The 25,009-nt window shown below is 53.2% G+C and overlaps 2 protein-coding genes and 2 non-coding genes across 4 annotated transcripts; 1 reads left to right on the top strand and 3 right to left on the bottom strand.

Annotated features, from left to right (window-relative positions):
- The first annotated feature begins 11,621 nt into the window (after nt 1-11,621).
- On the top strand, nt 11,622-17,904 carry SERPINH1 (serpin family H member 1). Its single transcript, XM_027744664.2, has 5 exons — nt 11,622-11,717; nt 14,305-14,912; nt 15,130-15,228; nt 15,602-15,834; nt 15,990-17,904. Exons 2-5 carry the CDS (start codon nt 14,330-14,332, stop codon nt 16,290-16,292), a joined length of 1,218 nt encoding a protein of 405 aa, XP_027600465.1. The 5' UTR covers nt 11,622-11,717; nt 14,305-14,329; the 3' UTR covers nt 16,293-17,904.
- A 1,358-nt stretch (nt 17,905-19,262) lies between these two features.
- RPS3 (ribosomal protein S3) lies at nt 19,263-24,538 on the bottom strand. Its single transcript, XM_027744665.2, has 7 exons — nt 24,449-24,538; nt 23,468-23,598; nt 23,174-23,267; nt 21,916-22,010; nt 21,113-21,300; nt 19,954-20,149; nt 19,263-19,334 (listed from the first exon to the last, which is right to left on the bottom strand). Exons 1-6 carry the CDS (start codon nt 24,476-24,478, stop codon nt 19,956-19,958), a joined length of 732 nt encoding a protein of 243 aa, XP_027600466.1. The 5' UTR covers nt 24,479-24,538; the 3' UTR covers nt 19,263-19,334; nt 19,954-19,955.
- Nucleotides 20,450-20,597, bottom strand: LOC114000383. The gene has a single exon (XR_003545197.1). It is a non-coding gene; the product is annotated as a small nucleolar RNA SNORD15 (small nucleolar RNA).
- On the bottom strand, nt 21,592-21,738 carry LOC114000384. Its single transcript, XR_003545198.1, has one exon. It is a non-coding gene; the product is annotated as a small nucleolar RNA SNORD15 (small nucleolar RNA).
- Nucleotides 24,539-25,009: the final 471 nt, after the last annotated feature.

Genomic DNA, 25,009 nt, shown 5'->3' with positions numbered 1-25,009 from the left:
ATCCATCTCTTCCCGCTGCCTCCCTCTTGCTCCGGTGCAGCCTTTTCCACGCCGACACTTTCAGCCCGGGAATGCTCCCAGACATCCTCGTTCTCCCAAGTGTCTCAGCACTGGGGGGCAGAGGGAGCTCACGGACAGCAGCGCTGGGCTCGGACTGGGCTCTGGGGGTTTCTGGCACTTTTTGGAGCCTGGGAAACTTGGCCACAGCCACACACAGCCGGGAGTGTATTCCCAGGGCAGGATTCAGGGCGTGGGATTGGAGCTGGGGCAGGAGAGAGGAGCCCTGGTGGCTGTCAGGGCTGGGGGAGCTTTTTCCCCCTGATCTTTCCCCCCCCCCCCCCAAGGACACTGATCCTGCTGCCCTGGGGGTGCCAGCAAGGCACACAATTCTCGATTTCTCTGGAGCACATGGTGCCAGGATACCCAGAGCTTCTGGATTTATCTTCCCTGACTCCACATCGGCCCTGTGGTGCCCAAATGGTTCCTGCAGGGCTTTTGGGGTGTCTCCCCATCCTTCTGCCAGTGACCCACCTGCCCTTTCAGAGTCCCTTCCCTGCAAGCCCCAGGGCACAACCTGCCCTCAGGAACAAACTTCCTGCCCTCAGGAACAAACTTCCTGCCCTCAAGAAAGCTCCAGACAGCAGCAAATTCCCGGATTTGTGGTGAATCAGTGACAGAGCCCAGAGTGGATTCATTCTGCATCCCACATTTGCCTCCAGCACATCCAGTTATTCTGTTAGCTGGGACTGGGGAGAAAAATCACAGTTAAATAGTTAATTCCTCAAGACTGGCATCGCCACAGAGGTTGAAGGTATTTCTGAACTTGGGGTGTGTTTGGAAAATGAAGACAAAAATGGGGGGAACCCAACTAAGTAGTTTGTTCTGATGCCTTTAATTTGTTTCCATTTTCTTTGTCTGAAAATTATATTTGGGGGCTACATTAGTGTTTCACTTAATGGTGAAACAATAAAAGAATAAGAAACAAAACATTTTCTTCCAATTAAATGTTGTGGATTTCTCTCTTGGATACAAAATTTCCCCCTCCTGACTTGATTTGTCCCAAATGAAAAATGAATTTGATCTCCTGGAGGGACCCTTGGGACAAAAACTCCAAAAGCTGTGCCTTTAAGGTCAGAGAGGGTTTGTGCCTCTTCTCCACCATCAACAGAGCACTGTTTCCAGCAGGGAATTCCTCCCACCATGGGCACCTAAGAAACACCTGATGCTTCATTTTGAAAGCCATGGGAGTTGTGGAAGGTCATCCCATGGCAGAGGAAAACCACATTCCAGCCTGGAGGTGGATTAGCAGCTGGACATCAAGCCTAGAAAGAGGGTCTATATGTGCTCTAACATGACACATGATCCCATGGGCTCCTCCCTGACCCAAAGAAGAAATCAGGCTGGTTTCCACAATGTCCAAATTCCAGTTTCCCCATGATTTTGTGCGTCCAGAACCCAGCTCTGCCATTAGAAACTGCAGGTAACAATAACCACAGGTTGATATTCCATATTCAACAGATAACTGAGGTGCTGTGGCCTTGGAAGTTTAGGATTGGAGTGTTCCCCTTTCACTAAACCCTCGATTTGTGTCCTGAACTTGATTTGTGTCCTGAAACCTTGATTTGTGTCCTGTGTCCTCTCTGCTGCTTCTCCACATTCAGGCAGCAAATGAGCTTGAAATAATTCCCAGCTGGATGGGGCTGAGCCAGATCCATGCAGGACAGGAGGAGGGTAGCTTTGATTCACACTGTGTCCTTCTATCCACAGCATCCCCTGGGTACCAAACCAGGAGTGATCCCAGGGGAATCCAGGTCCTGACGTCAGAGCTGACAGAGTCCGGAGAGCAAATGATTTCCCAGACTGAATCCAGGCTGGTTGTGCAGGGCTGGGAAACCTCCAGCATCCCCCTGAATGGAATCAGGAGGGAAACAACCTTCCCATTCATCCAACCCTCCTGCCCCACCTCTCCTCCACCGCCCAACCACCTCTACACGGAACAAGAGACCTTCTGTGCAAGCCCAAATTCTCCACCCGGGCCTCCTGCAGCGCTGGGAGCAGCCTCAGACCCGGGGGCTGTGCAGGAGATGTTTGATGATGTTTGATGTGCTGAGTGCTGGGCCAGGAGCAGGGGTTGGACAGGATTTTTTAAATCTAAACTCCAGCAGCTTTGCCTTTTCACCCTTCAAATGCCCCGGAGACCGACCCTGTTTTCCTGGATGAGGAAGTCTGATTTTCTAAGCCGCTTTGAGCTGGCGCAGGATTTCTGCTTTCCAGGATCATCCGTGGCTGAGGGAGGCAGGGATGCCCAGAGCCAGCACAGAGGAGGGTTTGTGCCTCTTCTCCACCATCTCCAGCAGGGAATTCCTCCCACCACGGGCACCTAATGCTTCATTTTGAAAGGCATCCCAAAGGTGCTGCCTTTGGGATATACCCAGAGAGGCAGCTCCTGCTGCAGGAAGCAAAGAGCTCCTTCCTGAGAGCAACATTTGGGAATCCATGTTGGAGAAGGGGTGTCCTCGTGGTCCCACCAGTGCAGAAACACAAAGGAAGAGCCTGTCCCCTGGTTTAGGCCAGACTGAGCAGGAGCAGGGAGAGAAGACAAGGATGCCCAGGGCTGCTCTGGGGCTGGGAGGGCCAGGTAGCAGCCTGGCTGGGAGATCCATCTCTGCTGGATGGGATTTGAGCTGGGATAATCCCAGGGGCTCTGCTCCATTTAGGACCAGCTGCACGGAGCAGCTCCACATCCAGGGGCCCTCGGCAGATGGTCCAGGGAGGGAGGAGCTGCCTCTGGGACTCTCTGGAAAGTCCTCAGCATCCTTTTGGAGAAGGAAAGCCCCAAAGGGCAGTGGGGCAGGATCCTGGCTCTGATTGTGCCCCAAACTTGTTTTCTGTGCCTCGGTTTCCCCAACTCCTAAATCAGGACAATCAGTCTTGGCCTAATCCAGAAAATCCTTGGACATGTGCAGCTGCAGATGTGATGTGATGAGTCAGATCCTCCCCTCTGTGACTCAGCTGGCAGATGTTGAGCCCTCCCTCTCCCCTGGAATAGCTGTGGATCTTCCCCTGCTCCAGGATCCATATTTTCTGTTCTTGCTGCCACAGAAATCTCCTGAGTGCCGGAATATTCCCACAACTGAACACTCCTGGGAGTTTCTAGATCCATTTGGGAAGAGCAGGAAAAACCTTTCCAGAATAAACACTTTTGTTACAATACAGGGTCACCACAGCATTTTCCTTGGCATATTGTAAATATTTATATGTATTTATGTCTATTTAATACATATGAATGTTTTAATATATTTACGTGTATTTCTAAAATATGAATATATTTTATAACTATCCATAAATGCTTGCAACAGCTTGATGTATTTGCTGTGCTTTCAGTGCAGAAAGCAGGAGCTGTGGCTCCTTCTGAAAGGGGAAATAGAGAAAAGTTCACAACATTCCTCCCTGCAAGTTATAGAAGAAGGAAAACTGACGACTTAAGAGTGGCTTTTGCCTCTAAAATTAACATAATTCTCCCTGACACACGAACATGGCTCTGCAACAGCAGCAGCACAACCCCTGGAGCTTGGGCAGGACAGAGACCTGACCCTGGAAAAGCCTTGAATGTGTGGATACAACCCTTTGGCAGCTGGAATTCCATGGCAGTGGCTCCTCCCGGGGCTCCCACGAGCGGCTGTTCCTCTGCAAGAGTGACCAGGGTTGCATCATGTGGGCTCCTTGAATATTCCAGAAATCCTGCCACCTCTCTCCTGCCAGGTTTTCGCTGGGAATCTCCACAGTAGCCAGGAAAGACGCACTGCAATTTTCTGCTGGCTATTTAACTATGATTTTCTTCCTATTTTAAGCAGGCAGGAGTATCCAGGCTAAGCAGCTTGGATGTGTGGGGACACAGGGAAAATGTCTCTTTTTCATAAGGGTCCTGCGGGGAGAACCAGGATTCTGGGATATGAGAAGCTTCAGACAGAGGGAAACACCTGGTTAAGTGCATTAAAAATCAAATGTGACACTGTGTGTCTGTCACACACTGAGAAACCACGTGAGAAGTGGCATTACAGTTGCACAAAGCACTAAAAAGCCTGGAAAGGCCAAATTAAGTTAATCTGGGTAACTTTAACTTGAGCTTAGTTTATGACACAGAGAGACCCTGTGGTCCCCTGGAAACCTGGGAAGGATGAAGCCCCTTCTCCTGCTTGGTTTTAAACTAAAAGAGGAGAGATTTAGACGAGATAGTGGGAAGAAATTATTTCCTCAGAGGATGGGGAGGCCCTGGCCCAGGTTGCCCAGAGAAGCTGTGGCTGCCCCATCCCTGGAAGTGTCCAAGGCCAGGTTGGAGCAACCTGGGCTAGTGGAAGGTGTCCCTGCCCATGGCAGGGAGTGAGACCTGGATGGTTTCAAGGTCCCTCCCATTCCGGGATTCTGGGACTCCTGTTATATCTCTCTGGGCAGCTTTTCTGCCGCCTCTGGAAGAGCAGGGAAGACGCAGAGGCTGCCGGGCCCCTTCCCGAGGATCCCTTCGCTTCCAGCTCCCCGGCACGTGGGCGAGCAGAACCCTTTGTTCCCGGTTGGCTCCCTGCCCGGAGCAGGGGGGGAGGGATGGCCGAGCCCAGCGTGTCTTTCCTGGGATTCATCCCTCCCCTCCTCCTTTCCTGCCTCAAAACTGCCGCACCAACCCCCCTGAGAGCCCCAGCCTTGTCCTGCCCTCAGCCCCCCCATCCCAGCGGCACCACCGGTGGGAGTTTTGGGGCCGGGCTCGGTGGGAGCTTCATTTCCAACGCCCGGGCGGCTCTGGGGGGCAGCGGGAGGATTTGGGGGCTGCCCGACTCGCGTTACCACGCGGCACAGGCTGAGCCCACCCCTGCCCGCCCCCGAGCAGCGCTGCGCTGGAAGGAGAAGATTGGCTGGCTGAGGATCCCTCTCCAAGCCACGGGCGGGTTTAGGGGCGTTTCTTTGCCCTAAACCGGCTCCAGAAGAAACGGTTTCCTTTTCCATCCCGCTTTCCTCAGAGGATGCTGCGGGGGGAGCACGTGGGGCTGAGCCTGCCCCGAGCTCCGACCACATGGAAAGGGGAGGCAGAGCTCCGACCCTTTGAGTTCCCACATGCTCCTGGAAAACAGGCAGCCGGGAAGAGACGAGGAAGAGCTTTAGGATCGCGGGGGATGCAAACTCGGCTGTTCAGGAGACACCAGAGATTCCCCATCCTAGCTCCATTCCGGGCGTGTCTGAGCAGATCCACCGCCCCGTTCCCGGGCTTCTCTGCTTCTGGTCTGTGATAAAGGATCAAAACCTGCAATTAGCACATTCCTGGTTCGAGGCTCTGTGCAGCGAGGAGGCTGAAGCTGCAGCCTCCCAAATCCCTGCTGCTCTCCCAGCCTGCCCTGGAGATGGCCCCGGAATCTGTGGGGCTGACGTGGCTGAGGAACAAACCACTTGCTTTTCCTTTGGGGTGGATCCAGACAAGTCCCAGCACCACGAGGCAGAAGGGAGGGAGGGGAGTGATTATCACCACTCCAAGGCAGGAAAAGATTGGAAAAGACCTCTGAGATCATAGAGTCCAACTATAACCTGACACTCCAGCCAGCCTGGAAAGGGTCTCCTGGAGTCCTGACTCCTCTTGGATTGCCATGACCCCAAAAATTAGTGTAGAAAGAGCCTTGTGTGTCATCCCAGCTCCCTGCCCAGGGATGGCAAACTCCTGCCACATCCCTAGGGACTCCATCTCCTCTCCCCATATCCTGGCTCCCAGGAAAGTCTGGGATACAGGGGCTTGCAATCTGACCTGCTCTCACCCTGCTGGACCTGAGGCTGCACAGATGCCATTTTTTCCATCCTAAAGCACCAGAGGAATTCCCTCCCCCCTCCCCTTGCCTCGATATGTTGGCTGGAAACCCTGTGGATTCTGAACTTTTCTCTGGGAGTATTAAACAGGGATTACAACCTGGGATCAAGGGAGTCTCTCTCCTCTGTTCCCTGTGAGAAAGCTGCAGCTGTGCCCCTCCAGCCTGTCCTTCCTTGGCGCATCATGGCACACCTGAGTGATGCCAGGGATGGGCACTTTGCCCCCCTCCCTGGAAATCAGATGTTTTTGCTCTTCCTTTTTCTCCTCTACCACTTCTGTAAGCTGCTCAGTGCTTTTCAGAGGATCCACAGGCTGAATTTGCACCTTTAGTGTGGATAAACCCAGGCTGTGACCTCCCAGAAAGCCAGGGGCTGGCATCCCCAGGGGCTGGCATCCCCAGGGGCTGGCATTCCCAGGGGCTGGCATCCCCAGGGGCTGGCATTCCCACGGGCTGGCATGCCAGGCTGGCACACAGGAGTTTGGCTCAGCACTGCTGCAGAGCAGACAGATCCAGGGAACACAGGCTTTCAGCTCCACTGCCACCCTTTGTGTGCTCAGACAAAGCTGGGCCTTCCCAGCTCCAGCCAAAGCAGGGCCTGGGCTGCAAAACACGGAGGGGGGAAAGGGCTGGGATTGCAGCCCTGCCAGCAAAGCCACTGCTCCGTGATTCCTCCAGACCTGAGGGCCACAGCAGGATGGTGCAGGGGGCAAATTAAAGTGCCAGCCCTGGGCTTGTGCCTGAGCTGAGCCAAGAAGCAGAATCTCCCCAGATCCTTGGAGTGTGTAAACCTGGAGAAGCAGGTCTGGATGGGGAACCCCTCACCCAGCACGGGCTTGGTTTGCCTGGAGGGGAGGACACAGTGTTGGAATGCTGCTGGGAACTCCCCTGAGGCTGGAATCAGCCTCCTGCTGCCACCCCTGGCTTCCATGGCTCCTCCCATGGATCTGGGATGGTAAGAGAGCAAGGGAGGGGATTCTGCCCCTCTGCTCTGCCCTCCTGAGACCCCACCTCGACTGCATCCAGCTCTGGGGTCCTCAGCACAGGAAAGATGTGGAGCTGTTGGAGTGAGTCCAGAGGAGGCCACGGAGATGGGATATTGGGATGAAATTCCTCCCTGGGAGGGTGGGGAGGCCCTGGCACAGGTTGCCCAGAGAAGCTGTGGCTGCCCCTGGATCCCTGGAAGTGTCCAAGGCCGGGTTGGAAGGGGCTTGGAGCAACCTGGGCTAGTGGGAGGTGTCCCTGCCCATGGCAGGGGTGGCACAGGATGAGCTTTAAGGTCCCTTCCAACCCAAACCATTCCATGACTCTGTGACCTCAGGCTGGATCCCCTACAGCTGCTTCCAGGCTCCATCCAGCCCCGTTTGCTCTGCTCTGGGGAGAGATCTGGCTGAGGAGCACAAGTTCCTCAGCAATTCCAGAGGAATCGGTGCCAGCTCTGCTCCTGGGGCTGCCCTGGGAATCTCTGAGGGTTGAAGTGATTCCAGAAGGTTTGAGCTGACCCCAGGAGGGTTTATTTAAGGCTGGGTCACCTCCCCTGCCCGTTCCTGCCCACGAGGTGAGGAAGGTGCCCAGCAGCTGCAGGGCAACATTCCCATCAGTGTGTCTCATCCTGAGACAACTCTGTCACTGGGACGGGGGACAGGAAGATTTGGGAATTCTTATCAGGGATTCTCCCAGGCTTGTTGCATCCTCTGCAGCCAGACCAGATGTGTTCCAGGGGGAGGCTGCAAGGAGGAGCAGCATCACCTTTGTGCCCACCATGATCTGTGCAGGTCCCAGGGGTTTCAGTGCTCCAGGACCTAATCCTGCCACATGCTGTGCTCCCTCCAGGAGATGTTGCACACTGGGATGGCTCCTCAGTTGCTCCTCTGTGCTGGCTCTGGGCATCCCTGCCTTCCCTCAGCCACGGATGATCCTGGAAAGCAGAAATCCTGCGCCAGCTCAAAGCAGCTTAGAAAATCAGACTTCCTCATCCAGGAAAACAGGGTCGGTCTCCGGGGCATTTGAAGGGTGAAAAGGCAAAGCTGCTGGAGTTTATATTTGAAAAGTCCTGTCCAAAGAACACTCAGGAAAAAAAAAAAAAAAAAAAAAGGAAAGAAAATGGTCTTTTAATAAATAATCAAGTGAATTAGTAAAACACTACTTTAACTAAGACAAGCCAAGCAACCAGGGCAGCACCAATCCGGGTGGGTCGTTTATCCCAGAGCTGGGTGTAAGACTCCCAGGATCAGCTGGATTTCACATCACCCCCATGCCAGGTGCTGCAACAACGGGATATGTAAATCTCCCTCTGTTTTTTTGGGGGAGAGTGTAGGATCAGACCCCTGTCGCAAAACCTTTGGGTGCTTTATCTAAAAGAGCAGTAAAAGTTAATTTAAAATGAGTAGATCCACGCTGCCCTAAAGCCCGAGGCTCCCCGGGGGGCAAAACCACGCTGGAAATAACTCCAGACAAAAGGAATCCGAGCCTTGCCCTGCGCGGAACTCGGAGGGAGGAGTTGGGCTGCACTTGGATTCGTGTCTTGGCAGCCGGGGCCGCTCGTTAGAGGAGCAGCGAAGACGGAAAACGGCACCTCCCAGCTCGGCTCCCCCTTCCCAGCCCTCTCCCCATCCCACCCCGGCTCCTACGTGGCACTGTGGGGGCTGGGAGCGCCTGCACAGCCCGATCCCGCTTGGAAATCCCTGGATAGCGGCAGGAATCTCCCCCGGATCCGCCACGATTCCCAGAGCTTTTGCCTCGGGGAAAAAAAAAAAAAAAGCTCGCTGTCAAGACGAAGCTGACATTTTGGTAGAATTGACTCGTTTTCTGCACGTTCACATCCTAGAGCAGATTTTTTTGGGGTTTTTTTGTGGCTCTTCCAGAGTTGTGTTGTCTGGGCAGTCAGAGACAGCAGGGATAGGTTGAAATATGCGCTTAAAAATCAGGCAAAAAAATTGAAATACACGCTTAAAAATCAGGCGGAAATGTGAGACACACACTCAGAAACCAGGTAAAAATTGGAAGTGTCTTCCTACCGGGCTGCCAGTCCCCAAACACAAGGAATGATTTTTAATTCTGCTCCGAATTCCTGTGACTGAGGCAAAGCCATTTCAAAGGCCTGAAGCACAGAGTGTCAGTGGGGTTTGGCGCTGGGAGGCACTGAGAGAGGTGAAGATTAAAAGTTTCAGGGCTTATTTTAAATTTCACTAGGAAGCAAAAAAAAAAAAAAAAGGGAAGTAATTACACGGAAGGGTTTGAAGGTGGAGCAATGCAGAGCTTGGCAGAGAAAACCAGCTGACAGTGGGAGTTTAAAGGAGCTTTTCTCATTTCTCAGCTGGCTGGTACAGATCAGGAATATTTCACCTCTGGTTTGATATCAGCAAATTGATTTATTTTTTTTTTTTACTATGGCAACGTGGTAATAAAGCCAAAATTGTGCTATTAAAACCCATTGGGGTTATTTATGCACACACAAAGCAAAGCCAGACGCTTCAAATGTACATTAGTGAACAAAAATGTGCTGTTTAAGGTATTTCAATGCTCCTTTTGCCACTGAATCCCTTCCTGAAGGGAGCTGATCTCTAAACATCATTGATGTGAGGACAGCAAGACCCTTTGGACTTACTGGCATTAAAGGTAGTTTAATATAGACCTGTTTAAATGCAAAATGCCTGGGGAAGATGTAGCTGGAAATGTGCTCTCTTCAGGTATTTTCCCACACACACAAATCACTGAAAAAAAGATTAAAAAAAAAAATTAAACCAATCCCCCAAAACTGGGAGCCTTCAGGCACCTGCAATGATGCTGAGCACCCAAAAACATCCCCCTGAGACCCTCTGGCACTATCCCCCTGTAACAGGTTTTGTGCAGGTGACACCTCATGGATCAGCTCCTGGGAATGGGTGGATGGGACAATATTTTTCCCAGCCAGAAGGAAAAACCCAGGGAGCAGAACAAACCTCCTGAGATCTGCCCCAGTTTTATCAAAGCCTCATTGCAAACCCCGGGAGAGAAATCATCCCAGAAACACCCGTTTTGTTTTGCTGTTGGGAGTTCTGGGGAGCTGGTCTGGGGGAGACTTTTGTCCAGGGAGGGCTCAAAGATCTCCCTTTGTTTGAGGTGTGGAATATTTATTCCTGTGGCATCACCTGGCTGGTTCAGACAGAAGAAAAATGTCATTTTTTGATGCCACCTTCTAGAATCAGTGGTCTGTGAAGAGGAGTGGAATGAGGTGAGTATTCCACACTAAGGGGCTTGCAGGACAACAACAGGAATATTCAAAGCCAGAAGACAAAATCAGATGCTGTTTTTCTACTAAAGAAACAACTTGTCTTTAGAGGGAAGAGGGAAAACTTGCAGGGCCAAAAACAGGGGCAAAAATGAAATTACAGGGGGCTTAGAAGGAAGGGGAGACATAAACATGCTAATGAAACCATCAATGAGGTGCTGAATGACTGGGGGGTACCTGGAATATCCCTGTATCCCAGCATGCCATGAAAACAATCCCATGCTGGTTTAAAACCTGGATGTGAGTTGTATTTAGTTCTTGTGACTCAGCGCAGAAACCTCTCCAGGGCACATATTTTGCAGCAAGAACTCTCAGCCACCTGGCACGGAGTGACAGGAGCATTTAACTCCTTCTACAGGCCTTTGGGGCTGGCAGTGTTGGCCTTTCTAAACTGCATTCACTTTGCCAGGCGTGAGGATTTTGCCACTGGGTTGCACCGTGATGAAGGGCAGAGCCCAGGAGAGCAGGGGGAAATTTGGGAATGTGGAAGGGGGGATTTGTAAGGAGTTCACAGCTCCATCAGGCCCAGCTGGTGGAGAAAAGGAGAGGTGAGTGTGAGTGCAGGTGGGGAGAGGGATGGAAAAGTAGCCTTTGAGGGATATAGGGATAGGAGGGAGCTCTCCAGGTGCCTCTCCTTTGGCCCTCAGGTCCCTGGGAAGCCAATGCAGGTTGTCTCCACAGAATAATTGAGTCCCAGAATGGTTTGGGCTGGGAAGGACTTTAATGATTATCCAGTCCCACCCCCTGCTGTGGGCAGGGACACCTTCCACTAACCCAGGTTGCTCCAGCCTGGCCTTGGACACTTCCAGGGATGGGGCAGCCACAGCTTCTCTGGGCAACCTGTGCCAGGGCCTCACCACCCTCATAGGTAAGAATTCCCTCCCAATATCCCATCTATCCCTGCCCTCTGGCAGTGGGAAGCCATTCCCTGTGTCCTGTCCCTCCAGCCCTTGTCCCAAGTCCCTCTCCAGCTCTCCTGGAACCCCTTTAGGCCCTGGAAGGGGCTCTCAGGTCTCCCTGGACCCTCTTCTCTCTCGGGTGTCACCAATGAGAGGGACACTTCAGAAGGCAGGATGTGGCTTGAGCCAGGGACAGATGTTAAACATTCAGTGCCTGTCACTGCTCTGCTCGTGGCTGAAGCCCTTTGCATCACCCCTGACTTCGTGGGTGATGACAACCCCAAAAAACTATTCAATATATCCCCACCTTCAGTGCCAGCAACGATGCAGCTGCAGGAGATGCCAGGGGGAGGGAAATAAGAGGGACCAGAGCCCCGTAAAAACGCAAGAGCACCGTTTTGGCAGGGAACAACTTCCCAAATCCCTGCTGCGGGGCCTGGACGGGGACGGGCAGGGGCAGAGCAGGGCCGGCGCATCCCCCCCATCCCTGCGGACCCCCCTTCGGCGGCCGCGGGGCCGGCGCTCCCTCGCCATTGGCGGCGGGTCGGGAGAGCCGGGACGGATCCTCCCCTTCCTCTCCCTCCCGAGCTTTTTTTGAGAGGGTTTAACCAACTTTCCAGAAGTTTCCTCCCGGCCCCTTATATACCCCCTCCGCCGGCCCGGGAGGTGCACAGGGGAGCCGAGAGAAACCGCGTCCCGACCCCAAAGGTAAGCGGGGGGGACCGGGGGACCCCGGGCTGGCAGGCGGGGATTGCAGCAGGATGGGGGGGGATTTTTGGGGTCCTGCATCCTCCTGGTTGGCCCCATCGGGGAAAAAAATCGGGAGGAGGGGGGGGGTATTGCATGGGAAAAGGGGGTGCATGGGAGAACGGGGTGCATGGGGGGTAGAGGTTGCACTGGGATGAAGGGGGGATAGTGGAGGGTACAGACTCTCCCGTGAGCTGGCTCGGGCTTTTTGAGAGATATAAAATATGTTATAAATTCCCCCCCCCCCCTCCCGTCACCTCCAGTTTGCCAGAGGTGCTTCCAGCGGAGCTGCACCCCTGGTTTGTGCAGCCGGGAGAAACTTTCAGGGCGTGGCAAAAGGGAAGAGGGGGATAAAGGGAAGCTTTAGTTCGGTGGGATGGTGCTGGAGGAGCGTCCAGCCCCTGCTCCTGCTCAGCCTGGGAGCCTGCGGGACCCTGGGCACCGGCCCAGCCTGGGAAGGAGCGCTCTGCCTGCAGCCTCTCCGCGGGACGGACTAAGCCTGGCCTTGGCCAAGTGTCACATCCCTGCGGTGACACGGGAACGGCCTTTCTTTGTGTGCCTTTGTCCTGCTCGCGGGGCAAACGGGGCGGGTGCCTCTGGCCGTTCATCCCGGGCGATGGCACCTCCCAGTCCTGCGGGACGGGGGGTGCCCACGGCGGTCCCTGGAATGCCACGGGAGGTCTCTGCGATGCCACGCTGGCACTGGGCGTCCCCCCGGGGCTGGGCTGTGCGAGCAGGAGAGAGGATGTCGCTGGCTGTGCATTCCCCAGATTCCCTCGGTTTTCACCCTGGGTTGTGAATTCCCCAATAATCTCCAAGAATGGGCAAAATCTCTCTTGTCTTGGCACCGCGGGGCCGCGTCACTGGGCACAGCCCAGAGCTCGGAGCCAAATTTGTCGCCCGTCTCTGAAGTAACGAAGCTTTTTTTTAAGCTGAGGATGGGCCGCCCTTTGCTCACAAGAGAACTACTCCGTGTATCTGTTTTCTTTCAGAATGAAAAAGGCAAACGTTGACCTCACTATGAAAGAGTTTCAAGGTATCTTTAGAAATCAAAGGGAAATAAAAAGCCGAAGGTTTTAGATGTGTTTGCACTTTCAAAGCGTGTCAGGGGCAGTTTGGAGCCTGTTGCACGACTCTTTGCCGGGATGGCTGTTCCCTGTAAGAGAGGGCTTGCTCCCAAGGGGATTTTAGGCTAGGAACCGCCTCCCTCTCCGAGGCCAAGTAATTCCCACTCTGGCAGAGGGTCCCCGGTGCAGCTGCGCACTCTGTGCCCGGGGCTGTGCTGCGTGTTTCCTTCCATGTGGAATCCCAGCGGGCCCTTCGCTTCCTGCTCTGGAGCCTTTAACCCTGGAGCTGCTCCTCTGCAGCCCTTCCCTGTGTCCCCACACCAGGAGCTGGCCGGGAGCAGGGTGGGAGGAGAGGAACACCAAGAAAAGAAACTTCACCGTAACCTTGGGCACGGCACAGCCTGTCCTCGCCCAAAAGCTGAAGGTGGTGGAATTTAAGCCCCGAGGAGCTGCCATCAGGAAGGTTTGCTGAAGCAGCAGGAGGGAGGGAAGGTATGGGGACACGTTATAGCCCTGCAGGCAGGTGGGATGAGCTCCAAAGAGCTTTCAGACATTTAGGGCTGGGCAGGCTACAGATTTAGCAAAGCTGGTGGCTCGGAGCCCTTGCTCATCCCCTACATTGGGATGAGATGCCTCTACTTGAGGCATGAACTCTGGTGTGGAAAATGAGGGTCCACCACCTCCCTCTGCCCTGGGACCTCCCTGGCAGGGCTGTACAGGCAAAACTAAAACCACCAGAGCTGAGCAGGCAATGTTGGATCTTCTCTAAGGAACTCCTCTGACTTGGCCTGGTGGAAGCTCATGTGCTCCATCTAGTGCCAAGGAAGCTGAGGACTTGGGGACCAGCTGGTCCAAGAGAGGACAGTCCCTGTCGCTGGTTGCAATACCCCTGGATCAAGGGGCAACTCTGCTGTGTGACCCCTGAGCGGCAGAAACATCCTGCTTCCAGCTTTCCCTGACCAGGGCAGAGATTTCCATGGGCAGGGACACCTCCCACTGTCCCAGGTTGCTCCAGCTTGGCCTTGGACACTTCCAAGGATGGCGCAGCCACAGCTTCTCTGGGCAACCAGTGCCAGGGCCTCCCCACCCTCCCAGCCAGGAATTCCTTCCCAACATCCCATCTAAACCTGCCTTCTTCCAGTTTAAAGCCATTCCCCCTTGTCCTATTGGAATCACCTCAGAAATACCTGTTGTTCCCATTCTCTGGCCCCTCTTTCAGTCCTTTAAGGTGCATGAATAGTAATACAGTCAAATTCCTTGGTAAGGAAGCTCCCATTCCAAATGCACAGGCTCGGAATAGCTGGTCTCCCGAGGATTCATCGTTGCACAGAGGAAATCCCACTGTGGACTTGGGATTGCTGCAGCCCAAGGGGAGCCTTGGTGCTGTGCCCGTCGCTGGACCCAGGGAGTGGGTTTCTCTGGGATCTCTGAGTGCTCCAGGCAGGGTTGGGACGGTGCTGACGGTGAGTTGTTCTTGCCAGGCAGGCGCTGGGAGCGGCTGGAGCCATGTGGATGGTGCTGGGGCTGGCCCTGTGCGGCCTGGCCGCGGCCGTGCCCTCGGAGGACAGGAAGCTGAGCGACAAGGCCACCACGCTGGCCGAGCGCAGCACCACGCTGGCCTTCAACCTCTACCACGCCATGGCCAAGGACAAGGACATGGAGAACATCCTGCTGTCCCCCGTGGTCGTGGCCTCCTCCCTGGGCCTCGTGTCCCTCGGGGGCAAGGCGGGCACGGCGTCGCAGGCCAAGGCGGTGCTGAGCGCGGACAAGCTGAACGACGAGTACGTGCACAGCGGGCTGTCCGAGCTCCTCAACGACGTCAGCAACAGCACCGCCCGCAACGTCACCTGGAAGATCGGGAGCCGCCTCTACGGCCCCGCCTCCATCAACTTCGCTGACGACTTTGTGAAGAACAGCAAGAAGCACTACAACTACGAGCACTCCAAGATCAACTTCCGCGACAAGAGGAGCGCCCTGAAGTCCATCAACGAGTGGGCGGCGCAGACCACGGATGGGAAACTGCCCGAGGTCACCAAGGACGTGGAGAAGACGGACGGGGCCCTCATTGTCAACGCCATGTTCTTCAAGCGTAAGTTCTGCCTTTGGGTCTTGGTACGAGAGGCCCAAAACCCACCCTGAGCCAACAAAGAGCCTTAGAAGAAGGGTTTGGGTTGGAAGGGGCCTTAAAGATCATCCAGCAGCCCAAAGGGAAGGTGGGCAAATCCTGGGTGCACTGGAGGCTCTTTGTCAGAGCATGAAATTACCCCCCATTCCCTTTTCTTACTGGATTTCTCTCTCTCCTGCAGCTCACTGGGATGAGAAGTTCCATCATAAGATGGTGGACAACCGTGGGTTCATGGTGACCCGTTCCTACACCGTGGGAGTGCCCATGATGCACCGCACAGGTGAGTGCAAACCTGCCCCACACCAAAACCCACCAGAGTTACACTCGTTGCTGCTCCGTTGCCCAGTTCTCCAACTGCTTCCAAGATTTTCTGGCCCCATGGGAATAAGTCAGAACAAAGCAGGATGTGTTTGTTCTGCAGATTCCATCTCCCTGTGAGCAGAGAATCCATGTTTACTATTGGCTGTGGGGAACAAATCCTGGCTCATCGCGCCAGTGAGAGTCACAGCCAACTCTAATAATGCTGGGCCAGTTCCCAAAATGGTCCAGACTCACTTCCCTTGCTGGTCAGGGAAAGTCCAGGGTGAACTCACAAGGTTTATGTAGCTTCGCCTCTGCTCCACATCTCACCATTTCCTCCTCCTGGTTTCCAGGTCTCTACAATTACTATGATGATGAGACAGAGAAGCTCCAGGTGGTGGAGATGCCCCTTGCTCACAAGCTCTCCAGCATGATCTTCATCATGCCAAACCACGTGGAGCCTCTGGAGAGGGTCGAGAAACTGCTGAACAAGGAGCAGCTGAAGACTTGGGCTGGCAAGATGAAGAAGAGATCAGTGGCCATCTCGCTGCCAAAAGTTGTCCTGGAAGTCAGCCATGACCTTCAGGTAAGGGGGGTCCTTAAGGAGAGCAGTTCTTTGGGATAGTGGGGAAGACAGCGGGACGGGTTGTCTGTGCCTGATCCTCCTCCCAGCAGCCGTGGCTGGGAAGGGTTGTGCCGCGTCACCTCCAGGAGGGTCGCTCAGCCCTCTTCTCTTCCTAGAAACACTTGGGTGGCCTGGGCCTGACAGAAGCCATTGACAAGACCAAGGCTGACCTGTCCAAGATCTCTGGCAAGAAGGACCTTTACCTGTCCAACGTGTTCCACGCGGCCGCCCTAGAGTGGGACACGGACGGGAACCCCTATGACGCCGACATCTACGGGCGTGAGGAGATGAGGAACCCCAAGCTGTTCTACGCCGACCACCCCTTCATCTTCATGATCAAGGACACTAAAACCAACTCCATCCTCTTCATCGGCCGGCTCGTGAGGCCCAAGGGTGACAAGATGCGCGATGAGTTGTAGCTGGTTGGTGGGTTTGGTGGGTTTTTTGTTTTCTCCCAGAGCTTTGGTTTGTGTGTTTTTAGTGGGCGATTTCGAACAAGGGGCAACACTCTTTTGTATCCTTCTCGAACCATGGGTGCTATTCAGACCAGGGTGCATTGTGATGAGGAACCAGCAGACACTTTACCTCACCCCCCCAAATCCTTGCTGCACAAACCCACCTCCGGAGAGGATCAGGGGAGCCTGGCACAAGAGGGTCACCGGCAGTGGAAGGGAACTGGCATCCTCAGGGAGATGTCCAGGTTGAAGCCCAGCTCCTCCCTGCACTAGTTAAGCCTCCTGCTGCGACCACCTTCCCTCCCAAACACTTCCGTGTCCCCGCCACTCGCTTTTCTCCTGCTTGGATGCCCCGTGGCACCGCTCCAGAGCTGCTCTGGTCGCTTTGCTGTTGTTTCTTGCTTCTCTCCTCTCTCCTCAGTGGTTTGCAGCAGAGCACCGAGGGCCAGTTGTGCAGTCCAGCCCCTCCAGGGCCCTGGGAGCAGAGCAGGGCTGGGACAGCTGGAGAAGGGAGGTTTCATGGAGTTGTGCCCTTCTGTCCTGCCTAACCCAGGCTGGGGGAGTGCTGGATGCTGCACCCACAGCGGGTCATCCTTGGGTAGGACACCAAAGCCAGTTTGGATCAACACTTCCTGGAGAGGCCCAAGGGCAGGTTGGACTCCTAGAAAATAAACCTGAGGTCCCTTCAATACTCCACCTCTCTGGGGATCACCCCTGGCATTGAACACCCTGTACAGGCCCAGAACTCCACATCTGTTGGTGCTCCTGCATCAGCAGGTAGGGCTGGGAGAGTTCCCACGGTGAGGGCGATCCCAGTTCGGAGCAGGGTTGAGCCAAAGCCCTCCGGGCTGGCTTTTCCTTGTTTAAACACAAAGCTTGAGAGCTGCTCTTGCCTGACTTCCCAAGGCTCCTCTGCTGCAGCTCCGTGGTGTTTTAGCTCCCTGTTTGCTGGCCTGGGTGAGGGCAGGCTCAACCCCAAACGTATTTATATTATATTTATGGCTGATAATTAGCCTAAAGTGTCACAGCCTGAGCCAGCCTAGACTTGGAGGCTATTCCTGACTTCTTTTTAAGGGATATTGTAATATCCCACCGGCATTCCAGGTAAGCCTGGCCATGACCTCACACACCTCACGTGGCAAATAAGATTATTGGAAGGAGGGAACTCAGTGCATCCCAAGGGCAGTGCCAGTTCTTTGGAAGCACCACGGACCGACCACATGGCTTTGCTTGATTTTTATTTCCCTGCTAATTTCCTTGCTGTCTTAGAAGCCCAGTACTGCATATTCCCAGCTTTCCCCACTGTGGTGGGAGGCAGGAGGCAATCCCAGGGATGCATCCAATGCCCAGGAAGCCTGGACACTTCCCGGTGAGTCAGCACTGACCCCACACGCTGCAGAAGGTTCTGGAGGATGGGGAGGGGGGGTAAGAGGGGTGGGCAAGGCAGGAACACACCGTGGGATGTTGGGAATTATTTGCATCGTGTGGATGCAGGTGTGTGAAGGCTTTTATTGTCTGGTCTTGTGCCACACAGTGACATAAATGTGTAATTTTGCAATAAAACTTTTTCAATGAATCTCTGGCAGTTTTAAAATAAACTTGGGGAGGTTCCTTGCCATACCTGGACAAAAATTACCCTCAATGCACAGCAAGAGGTGAATTCCCATGACAGGACAATCCTGAAGAAAGAACACTTCTAGCAGGTCACCTTTGCACTGCACTGGGAATTTTTTTTTGCTTCTGAAACCCCAAGTATCCAACATCTTTGGATCCAACATCCACCCTGGAATAGCAATACTGAAAAGAAACTAAAAGTTTCCCTGAGCTCATCTGACCCCCAGCTCACCTTCCAAGCAACTTTAAATCCTCAGGGATTTCTGTCCTAGGGAAAACATCACCTTGACCATTATGGGATAATTTCCAGCAGATTGGGGTGTTTAAGAATTTAGAGACAACATGCAAAGCTGTGTCACTCTTTATTGCTTCAGCTCTCCCAGCTTTCACACATTTCCTGCTCCTCCAAAGTGACAAAGCTCATCTGTGACCTTTAATATTTCCAGATTTTTTTTCCAAATTCAGGTTTTAAAAAAATCAATAATTAATGTTGGTATTACTTACTACTAAATATTTCAAGCTTTCCACTGAGAGGTGTGCAAAAAAAACCTGAGATGAGACTCACTCACACCCTGAGAAGACACATCTTGTTTCTGCCACACAGCCCAGTTCCTGACACCAGCAGAATTCCAGTTCCTAAGTTCCTGTAGAGAAACCTCCTGAAAATGGAAATCTGGCTGTGAAAGCAACAAAAGTTTGTGGTACAAGTTTTGTTAATGCAACAACCAGGCTCTGAATTCCTCAAAATCTAAACATACATCACCTCTTGTGATGGGTCCCTTCCCATTCCTGCCCCAGACTTCTACCAGATATTCCCATCTCAAATTACCTGACCCTAAAAGGAGCTGCATCTGTTCCTGGAAGGAATAGAAATGATCCTATAATGGGGAAGTCACATCCCAAACATCTTTCCAGTGACAGGGGCCATGGATACAGAGGTGATAAAAGCATTAAGTAGAATATAATAATAGTTCAACTGAAGCCAGAAAGGTACAAACTACAGCAATTCCCTTGGATATTCCTAAAAAAGCTCCCCCTTCTGGAAACCTTGGGTAAGGCACTGGAATGGAAGGGAAGAGCCCCCAGTACAGTACTCCAGTTCATGGAATGTTTGTGACTCATGACCCTCTAAACACCAATTGCTGCTCCAGCTCTGCCTAGAAATCAGCATTTTATCCCCACTTTGGATCAGGAGCTGGTGAAGTTCATCCCATAAGGAACAAGCTGGAAGAAATGCAACACAATTCCTTCCACACCAGAAGTGGGAGCAAAGTTTTCCTGGAGCGTATCTTGCACAAAAAGAAAAAGCACCTTCACAAACACTGTCTTTTGTGATTTTATTAAGAGATGTTTTCAGGACAGCCAAGCTTCTGGTTCCACATGGGACAAACCCTACAACAAAGAACAAAGCAGAGTGAGCTGGTGCCAAACTTCTCCATAACTATTGTCCTACCTCAAACATGGAACAAACAAACAGGCTCCAAGTTTCCACATTAAATGGAATTTCTCCCTTTCTGCACTTTGGCCAGTGATCCCACTTTTCCCACTGAGGCAGATCTTGCCAGTCAGATTCCTTAAACAGGATTTCAAACTGGGATTATTTCCTTACAAAACCAGCCTACACATTGTGCTTGATGGTTCCCAAGACTATCCCAAACTAGATCCCAGGGAAGGGGGGCTATTTGGGGGGTATAACACATCCAAGGCACCAAACCCTTCTCAAACATGTATGTCCCAAGTCACTCCAACTGAGACCCAAGATTCCCAAATCCATGCTGCACGGAACACGGAACAGGGCACTTGGACAGGGATATTCCCTTTCAGGTTCATCATCTCCTCCTCCCTGAAGCTGCTCTGCCACATGCCTTAAACCACATCCTCTTCATCCAGGGCACTGCTCAAACCCAACCCAGCCTGCCTTCCCAGAATCCCAGCTGCCTGACAGCAGTTTCTGGTGGCAGGGCACCTTTCCCACATGGATTCTCCCTCCCCCAGGCCTGCAGGCACTTACCCTCAGGCAGTGGGCACAGGCTGAGGCATGGCTGGCTGCTCTGGTTTGCCCCCTTTCTGCTCTGAGATGGGGGTGGTGGGCAGGATCTCCTCTTTGGGTTCCACGATGCTGACGTGGTCTGGCAGAGGCTTTTTGGGGCCAATCTTTCCACTTGGGTCCCAAGGCAACATAATCTTTACTTTGATTCCCAGTACTCCTGCAGAGAGGGACAGGACAAGACATTGACACGGAGGAGCACCAAGGTCAGAAAGTATCTCCTGCCAACACTGTAACACAGCCATGCTATAGCTTAAAAATCTTATTATTGGCAATTTACATCAGCAGTACTATGAGGAATTTAAACACAGGCAAGATCCAAAGTTATCCAACCCCTTGCCTTTCAGCTTGGAACTGCAGCTGTACCCCCAGCTCAGCCTCACCCTGGTTCTAAACTCTGTGCTCTTCCAGGGATAACTCAGCTCGTTTTCCCAGGCAATTCCACCGGGTTTTTTCCATCCCTTCTCAGACAAATGCCTCTAAATCATCCAATGAGCAGGACACCCTGGCCAAGGCAGCCTCAGCACAGCCCCACAGAACGTGGCACTGACAGGGCTGCAGTGACACAGGGTTGTCCCTTCTGACTCGTCATCGTATCATCACCGAAGGGAAGGTGGGAAACATTCCTGGCTGAGCTCCATCCCTACCCCAGGAATTCTGCAATTAAATACCCCAGAGCCAGTTAAGATGCACAAGCCATTTGTGTTTTACCATGGGGAAGAGCAAGAGGAGGCAGGTTTAGCTGGGAAGACTTGCCAGGCCACAGCTATGGGGGAGAACTGGCTGGCATTCGCCCTTTTTGCAGCATCCACTTTCTCTCTGCCCATCCCGAAGAACCAGGAAAGCCAGGATGCAAACTGCCAACAGCTCTTAATCCCAGTATTATAAGTGTTTAATTTATAAGTTGATTTCTTACCTACCTCAGAGGCCCCAGGGCTCAAGTGAGAGTATCTGGAAAATCTACGGCCACATTCTCAGCTGGAAACATTCAAACCCCACCACCAGAGAAGTGGATGCCCTGGGATGACCACCCGAAATTCCACTGGCTGCTGAAGGCCCCTTCATTGCCCATTCCCAAAAGCAGTTTGGGAAGGAAGCCCATGGAGCTGGCAGTGGCACTCACCCTGCCGGAGGAGGACGTGACGCACGGCTGTGTCCACGTAGTAGTTCACGGGGTCTCCACTGTGGATCATCAGGCCATCCACAAACTTCATGGACTTGGCCCTCTGCCCTCGGAGCTTCCCAGACACCACCACCTCACAGCCCTTGGCCCCGCTCTCCATGATGAAGCGCAGGACTCCGTAGCAGGCTCTGCAGGGACAGGGAACAGCCACGCCGTGAGCCCACTGCCCAGATCCACAGGGATCTGGGACCACAATTCCAAGCACTGCCCATCCCACTTCAACTTCTGCTTGTAAAAAGCCTTCTGAAGGCACAGCTCTGCAGCCAAAGCTCTGTCAGTGCTGGGCAAAGCAGCAAAAATCTCCACGCCATTTTAGTACCGTGAAGCCCAGCTCGAGTAAACTGTTGTGACTTCGTAAGACTGTGGGGACAGTGACACAGAAACGGCTCCATAGCTGAGGGTGGACAATCCACCCCGTCCCTTCTCAGACAAATGCCTCCAGATCATCCACTGGTGACAGGAGGCTCCTGCTGAAGGCCCTCATGCAGCGTCACAGAACGTGACCCCACAGAGGTACCTCAGGCAGAGCCACCCGCATCTGACTCGTCATCGGCTCATCACCGAAGGGAGCTGAGAGCAGGGCCACTGTCACCTGAGCCCCCGCCTCGCTCCTCCACAAAGGGATACATGCAAGCTTTAAGGCAGGCAGACAACCTGCAATCTCATCTACTCCAAGCCTGCAACTTTCATGCCAGAAAGAGGTAATTGCTACGAGAAGTAAGCGTGTAAGCTGCTGCACTCACCGTCGCACGGCCAGACCTCCCAGGAGCTTGTAGCGCAGGGACTCGGCCTGGGCGATGGCACACAGGCCTCTGGTGGCCACCTTCTCTGCATAGAGCTGCGGGGACAGAGAGCTCAGGGCAGGCTGCGGTTGAGGCACCACATCACAGAACCACAGCATGGCTTGGCTTGAGTTGGGAGGCACCTTAAAGACCCTTTCACTCCAACCCCTGCCATGGGCAGGGACACCTTCCACTAGCCCAGGTTGCTCCAAGCCCCGTCCAACCTGGCCTGGGACACTTCTACATTAACACAGGAGCTTCATTCTACTCCCTGCCCCATCCTCCACCCCAGGGCAGTCAGTCCTGCCACATTTCCAGACAGAAGCTTCACCCTGGGACACTCCACTCCCGGAATCCCTTGCTGTCTGTCTCCTACTCCTGGCAGGGCTGAGACACTCCATGGGAAGCCAGAAGACTATTCCAACATCCATGGTGCAGCGTTAAAGAGCTGCTGCTCCAAACAGCCCCAAAACAGAAGGGATCACTGGGTTTCCTTTGTTTAACACATCACCCAAGGAAGTCTGCTTAAGGATTAAAACCAAAGCCCTTTGATTCTGGAAAGCTGGGAGAGAGAGATGTATCAAATCCAAAATCTCAAAGAGACCAAGGTCTGACCAACGTGATGTGTGGGGAATAACAAATTCTCTATGTTTAAGCATTTGCTGGAGACAATCAGCAAACTTCCCTGTATAATGTGATCCAGCAACACTGGCCAAGCAGGAATACATGTGAGCACCACCCCAGAATACACATTTCCCCTCCCTCCCTAATTTGTTTTAGAGCAGCAGATTTATGGAATGAAATCACAGCATAGTTTGGGTTGCAAAGGACCTTTAAAGGACAACTAGTCCAACCCCTCTAAAATAAGCAGGGAATCATCTCAAACATTAAGAGAAATTACTTTCTATTTTTCAAAGATCCTTCTGCACAGTTTCTTTGTAAGGACAGAAGCATTATAATTTGATAAGGGTAACAGCAATGAAGAAATACACTACAGGTTTAGCCTTCTCACCTCAATATTGGGACAACACTCTCTACAAAATATTTACAGGTGCATTTACAAAGTTTTATCTGCATCCTCCTTGTTGGGAAAGCAGAGAAAAGCAGCTGAAGTGACAACATTAAAAATGCCCCAAGTTTTCTGAGTTAAACACCATCCTGTCCTTACAAATCCAACTGCAGGACCCCCTTCCTGCTGTTCCAACCCAGACAGTTTTACCTCAACGCTTCCCTCAGGGAATCCAAACCTCTTCTGCACCACCGCCGTCAGCTCCCGGATCCGGCGCCCCTTCTCCCCCAGGACATTCTGAGTCCTGGGAAAAAACAACGGCACAACTGAGAGAACTGTCCCCAGGTGAGCCTGGAACCAGCCCAAAGGGTTCCAGACCATCTCGGTTCAGTGAGCGAGCTACAGTGTTGCATCACTGAACATCACTTCAGGATCTTTTTCCTGTAGCAACATTTCCTACTTCAAGTTTCGGCCCCTGTGAGGCAGCAGCAGCAGCTCAGTTACCTGGTGGCAAGGATGATAATCTCAGTCCTGGTGGGAGTGACCCGGACTTCCACGCCAGAGTATCCATCCTCAGCCAGTTCCCTCGTCAGGAACTCGTTGAGCTCGGCTTTGAAGATCCCGTCAGCGACAAACTGAGACACAAACGGACAAAGTCAAGCTCTCTGCACCCCCAGGACCATCCTGCTGCCTGGCAGTGGATGGAACTTCAGAACTTATTCCTGAAGTTCCCAGGGATAATGCACTCCTAGAAGGGGTGGCTGGTATAGGTCAGAGGTGTCCCTGCCCATGGCAGGGGTGGAATGCGATGATCTTTAAGGTCCCTCCCAAACCAAACCATCCTGGGATTCCTGGAGAACAGCACAGGATCCTCTGACAGGCAGGGTGGGTATAACCCCGGGGTGAACTATCAGTGATCTGTTATATTCCATTCGCTGTTGATTCTCGTGGTCGTTTACATCGGGCTTAGAGCCCATTTAGCCCTGGCTTAGGGTACCCACCGGAGCCTGGCAGGGCGGGAGCACCAACCCTCTCCAAAGCCACCCTCCACGTTGGGACCGCAGCTCGCTGCTGCCCCGTGGCAGTGCTTTAATTCGTCCATAGATTAAGGAATTAGCGGGGCTACATCCCTTTCCCAGCCCCACAGGGACCCTCCTGACAGCCCAAAGCTCGCTCCCTCCCTCCCCAGGACAGGCCCCCCCGACCCACGGAACCACCAACCCCAAACTCTCCCCACTGAAAAGGGGAAAACAAGCAGGTCCGTGGTGTCCCAGCCCCATCCCGGGCCGTGTGGAAGCGCCCCCTCACACCCCGCCGCCATGTTCCCGCCGGGGCCGCCGCGGCGCATCCGCCGCCATCCCCGCGCATCCGCCGCCATCCTGCCGAACCCGCCGCCGTGCCCCCGCCCCGCCGGCCCCGCGAGCCTCCCCCGGCGCTGCGGCAGCGCCCTGAAAGGGTCGGGGCGGGCGCGGCGGACGCGCTCACCTTGCGCTTCTTGGAGATCTGCACCGCCATCTTGAGCCGGGCCCGGCCGAAAGGGGGGACCGCTCCCGCCCCCCGGGCTATATCCGCCCTCCGCCGCACACCATTGGTCGGCCACGGTCACGTGGGGAAGAGCGGAGGGTGATGGGAATTGTAGTCTTTGCCGCGCCGCCATGTTGGGGAGGTGCGCCCGCCCTGCCAGGTTCGGCTGAGCGCGTTAAACCGGGGTTAAACGGGGTCTAAACCCGGTGCGAACGGACACGAGAGTCAGCAGTGAATACATTATAATATAATATAATATAATATAATATAATATAATATAATATAATATAATATAATATAATATAATATAATATAATATAATATAATATAATATAATATAATATATAACAATATATTATATAATAATATATAATATAATATAATTAATATAATTAATATAATATAATATAATATATAATCACACATCACATAACATCACATAACATCATATATTATCACCCGGGTTTATACCCACTCTGCCCCGATCGTTGCTGTCAGAGGATGCTGTGCTGTTACCCAGGA

This window comes from Pipra filicauda, unplaced genomic scaffold, assembly GCF_003945595.2.
Source record: "Pipra filicauda isolate LSUMZ 115617 unplaced genomic scaffold, ASM394559v2 scaffold131_size2509542_pilon, whole genome shotgun sequence".
Lineage (NCBI taxonomy): Eukaryota > Metazoa > Chordata > Aves > Passeriformes > Pipridae > Pipra > Pipra filicauda.
This window is presented reverse-complemented; position numbering and strand designations above follow the sequence as displayed.

Excerpts from the sequence above, each read along its gene's own strand:
- RPS3 (XM_027744665.2), bottom strand. The coding sequence starts at position 24,478 with ATGGCGGTGCAGATCTCCAAGAAGCGCAAG. Across the intron at positions 23,599-24,448 it reads AGATCTCCAAGAAGCGCAAG|TTTGTCGCTGACGGGATCTT; the intron begins GTGAGCGCGTCC and ends TTTGTGTCTCAG. Across the intron at positions 21,301-21,915 it reads GGAGGTCTGGCCGTGCGACG|AGCCTGCTACGGAGTCCTGC; the intron begins GTGAGTGCAGCA and ends CTGTCCCTGCAG.
- SERPINH1 (XM_027744664.2), top strand. The coding sequence starts at position 14,330 with ATGTGGATGGTGCTGGGGCTGGCCCTGTGCGGCCTGGCCGCGGCCGTG. Across the intron at positions 14,913-15,129 it reads CAACGCCATGTTCTTCAAGC|CTCACTGGGATGAGAAGTTC; the intron begins GTAAGTTCTGCC and ends TCTCTCCTGCAG. Across the intron at positions 15,835-15,989 it reads AAGTCAGCCATGACCTTCAG|AAACACTTGGGTGGCCTGGG; the intron begins GTAAGGGGGGTC and ends TTCTCTTCCTAG.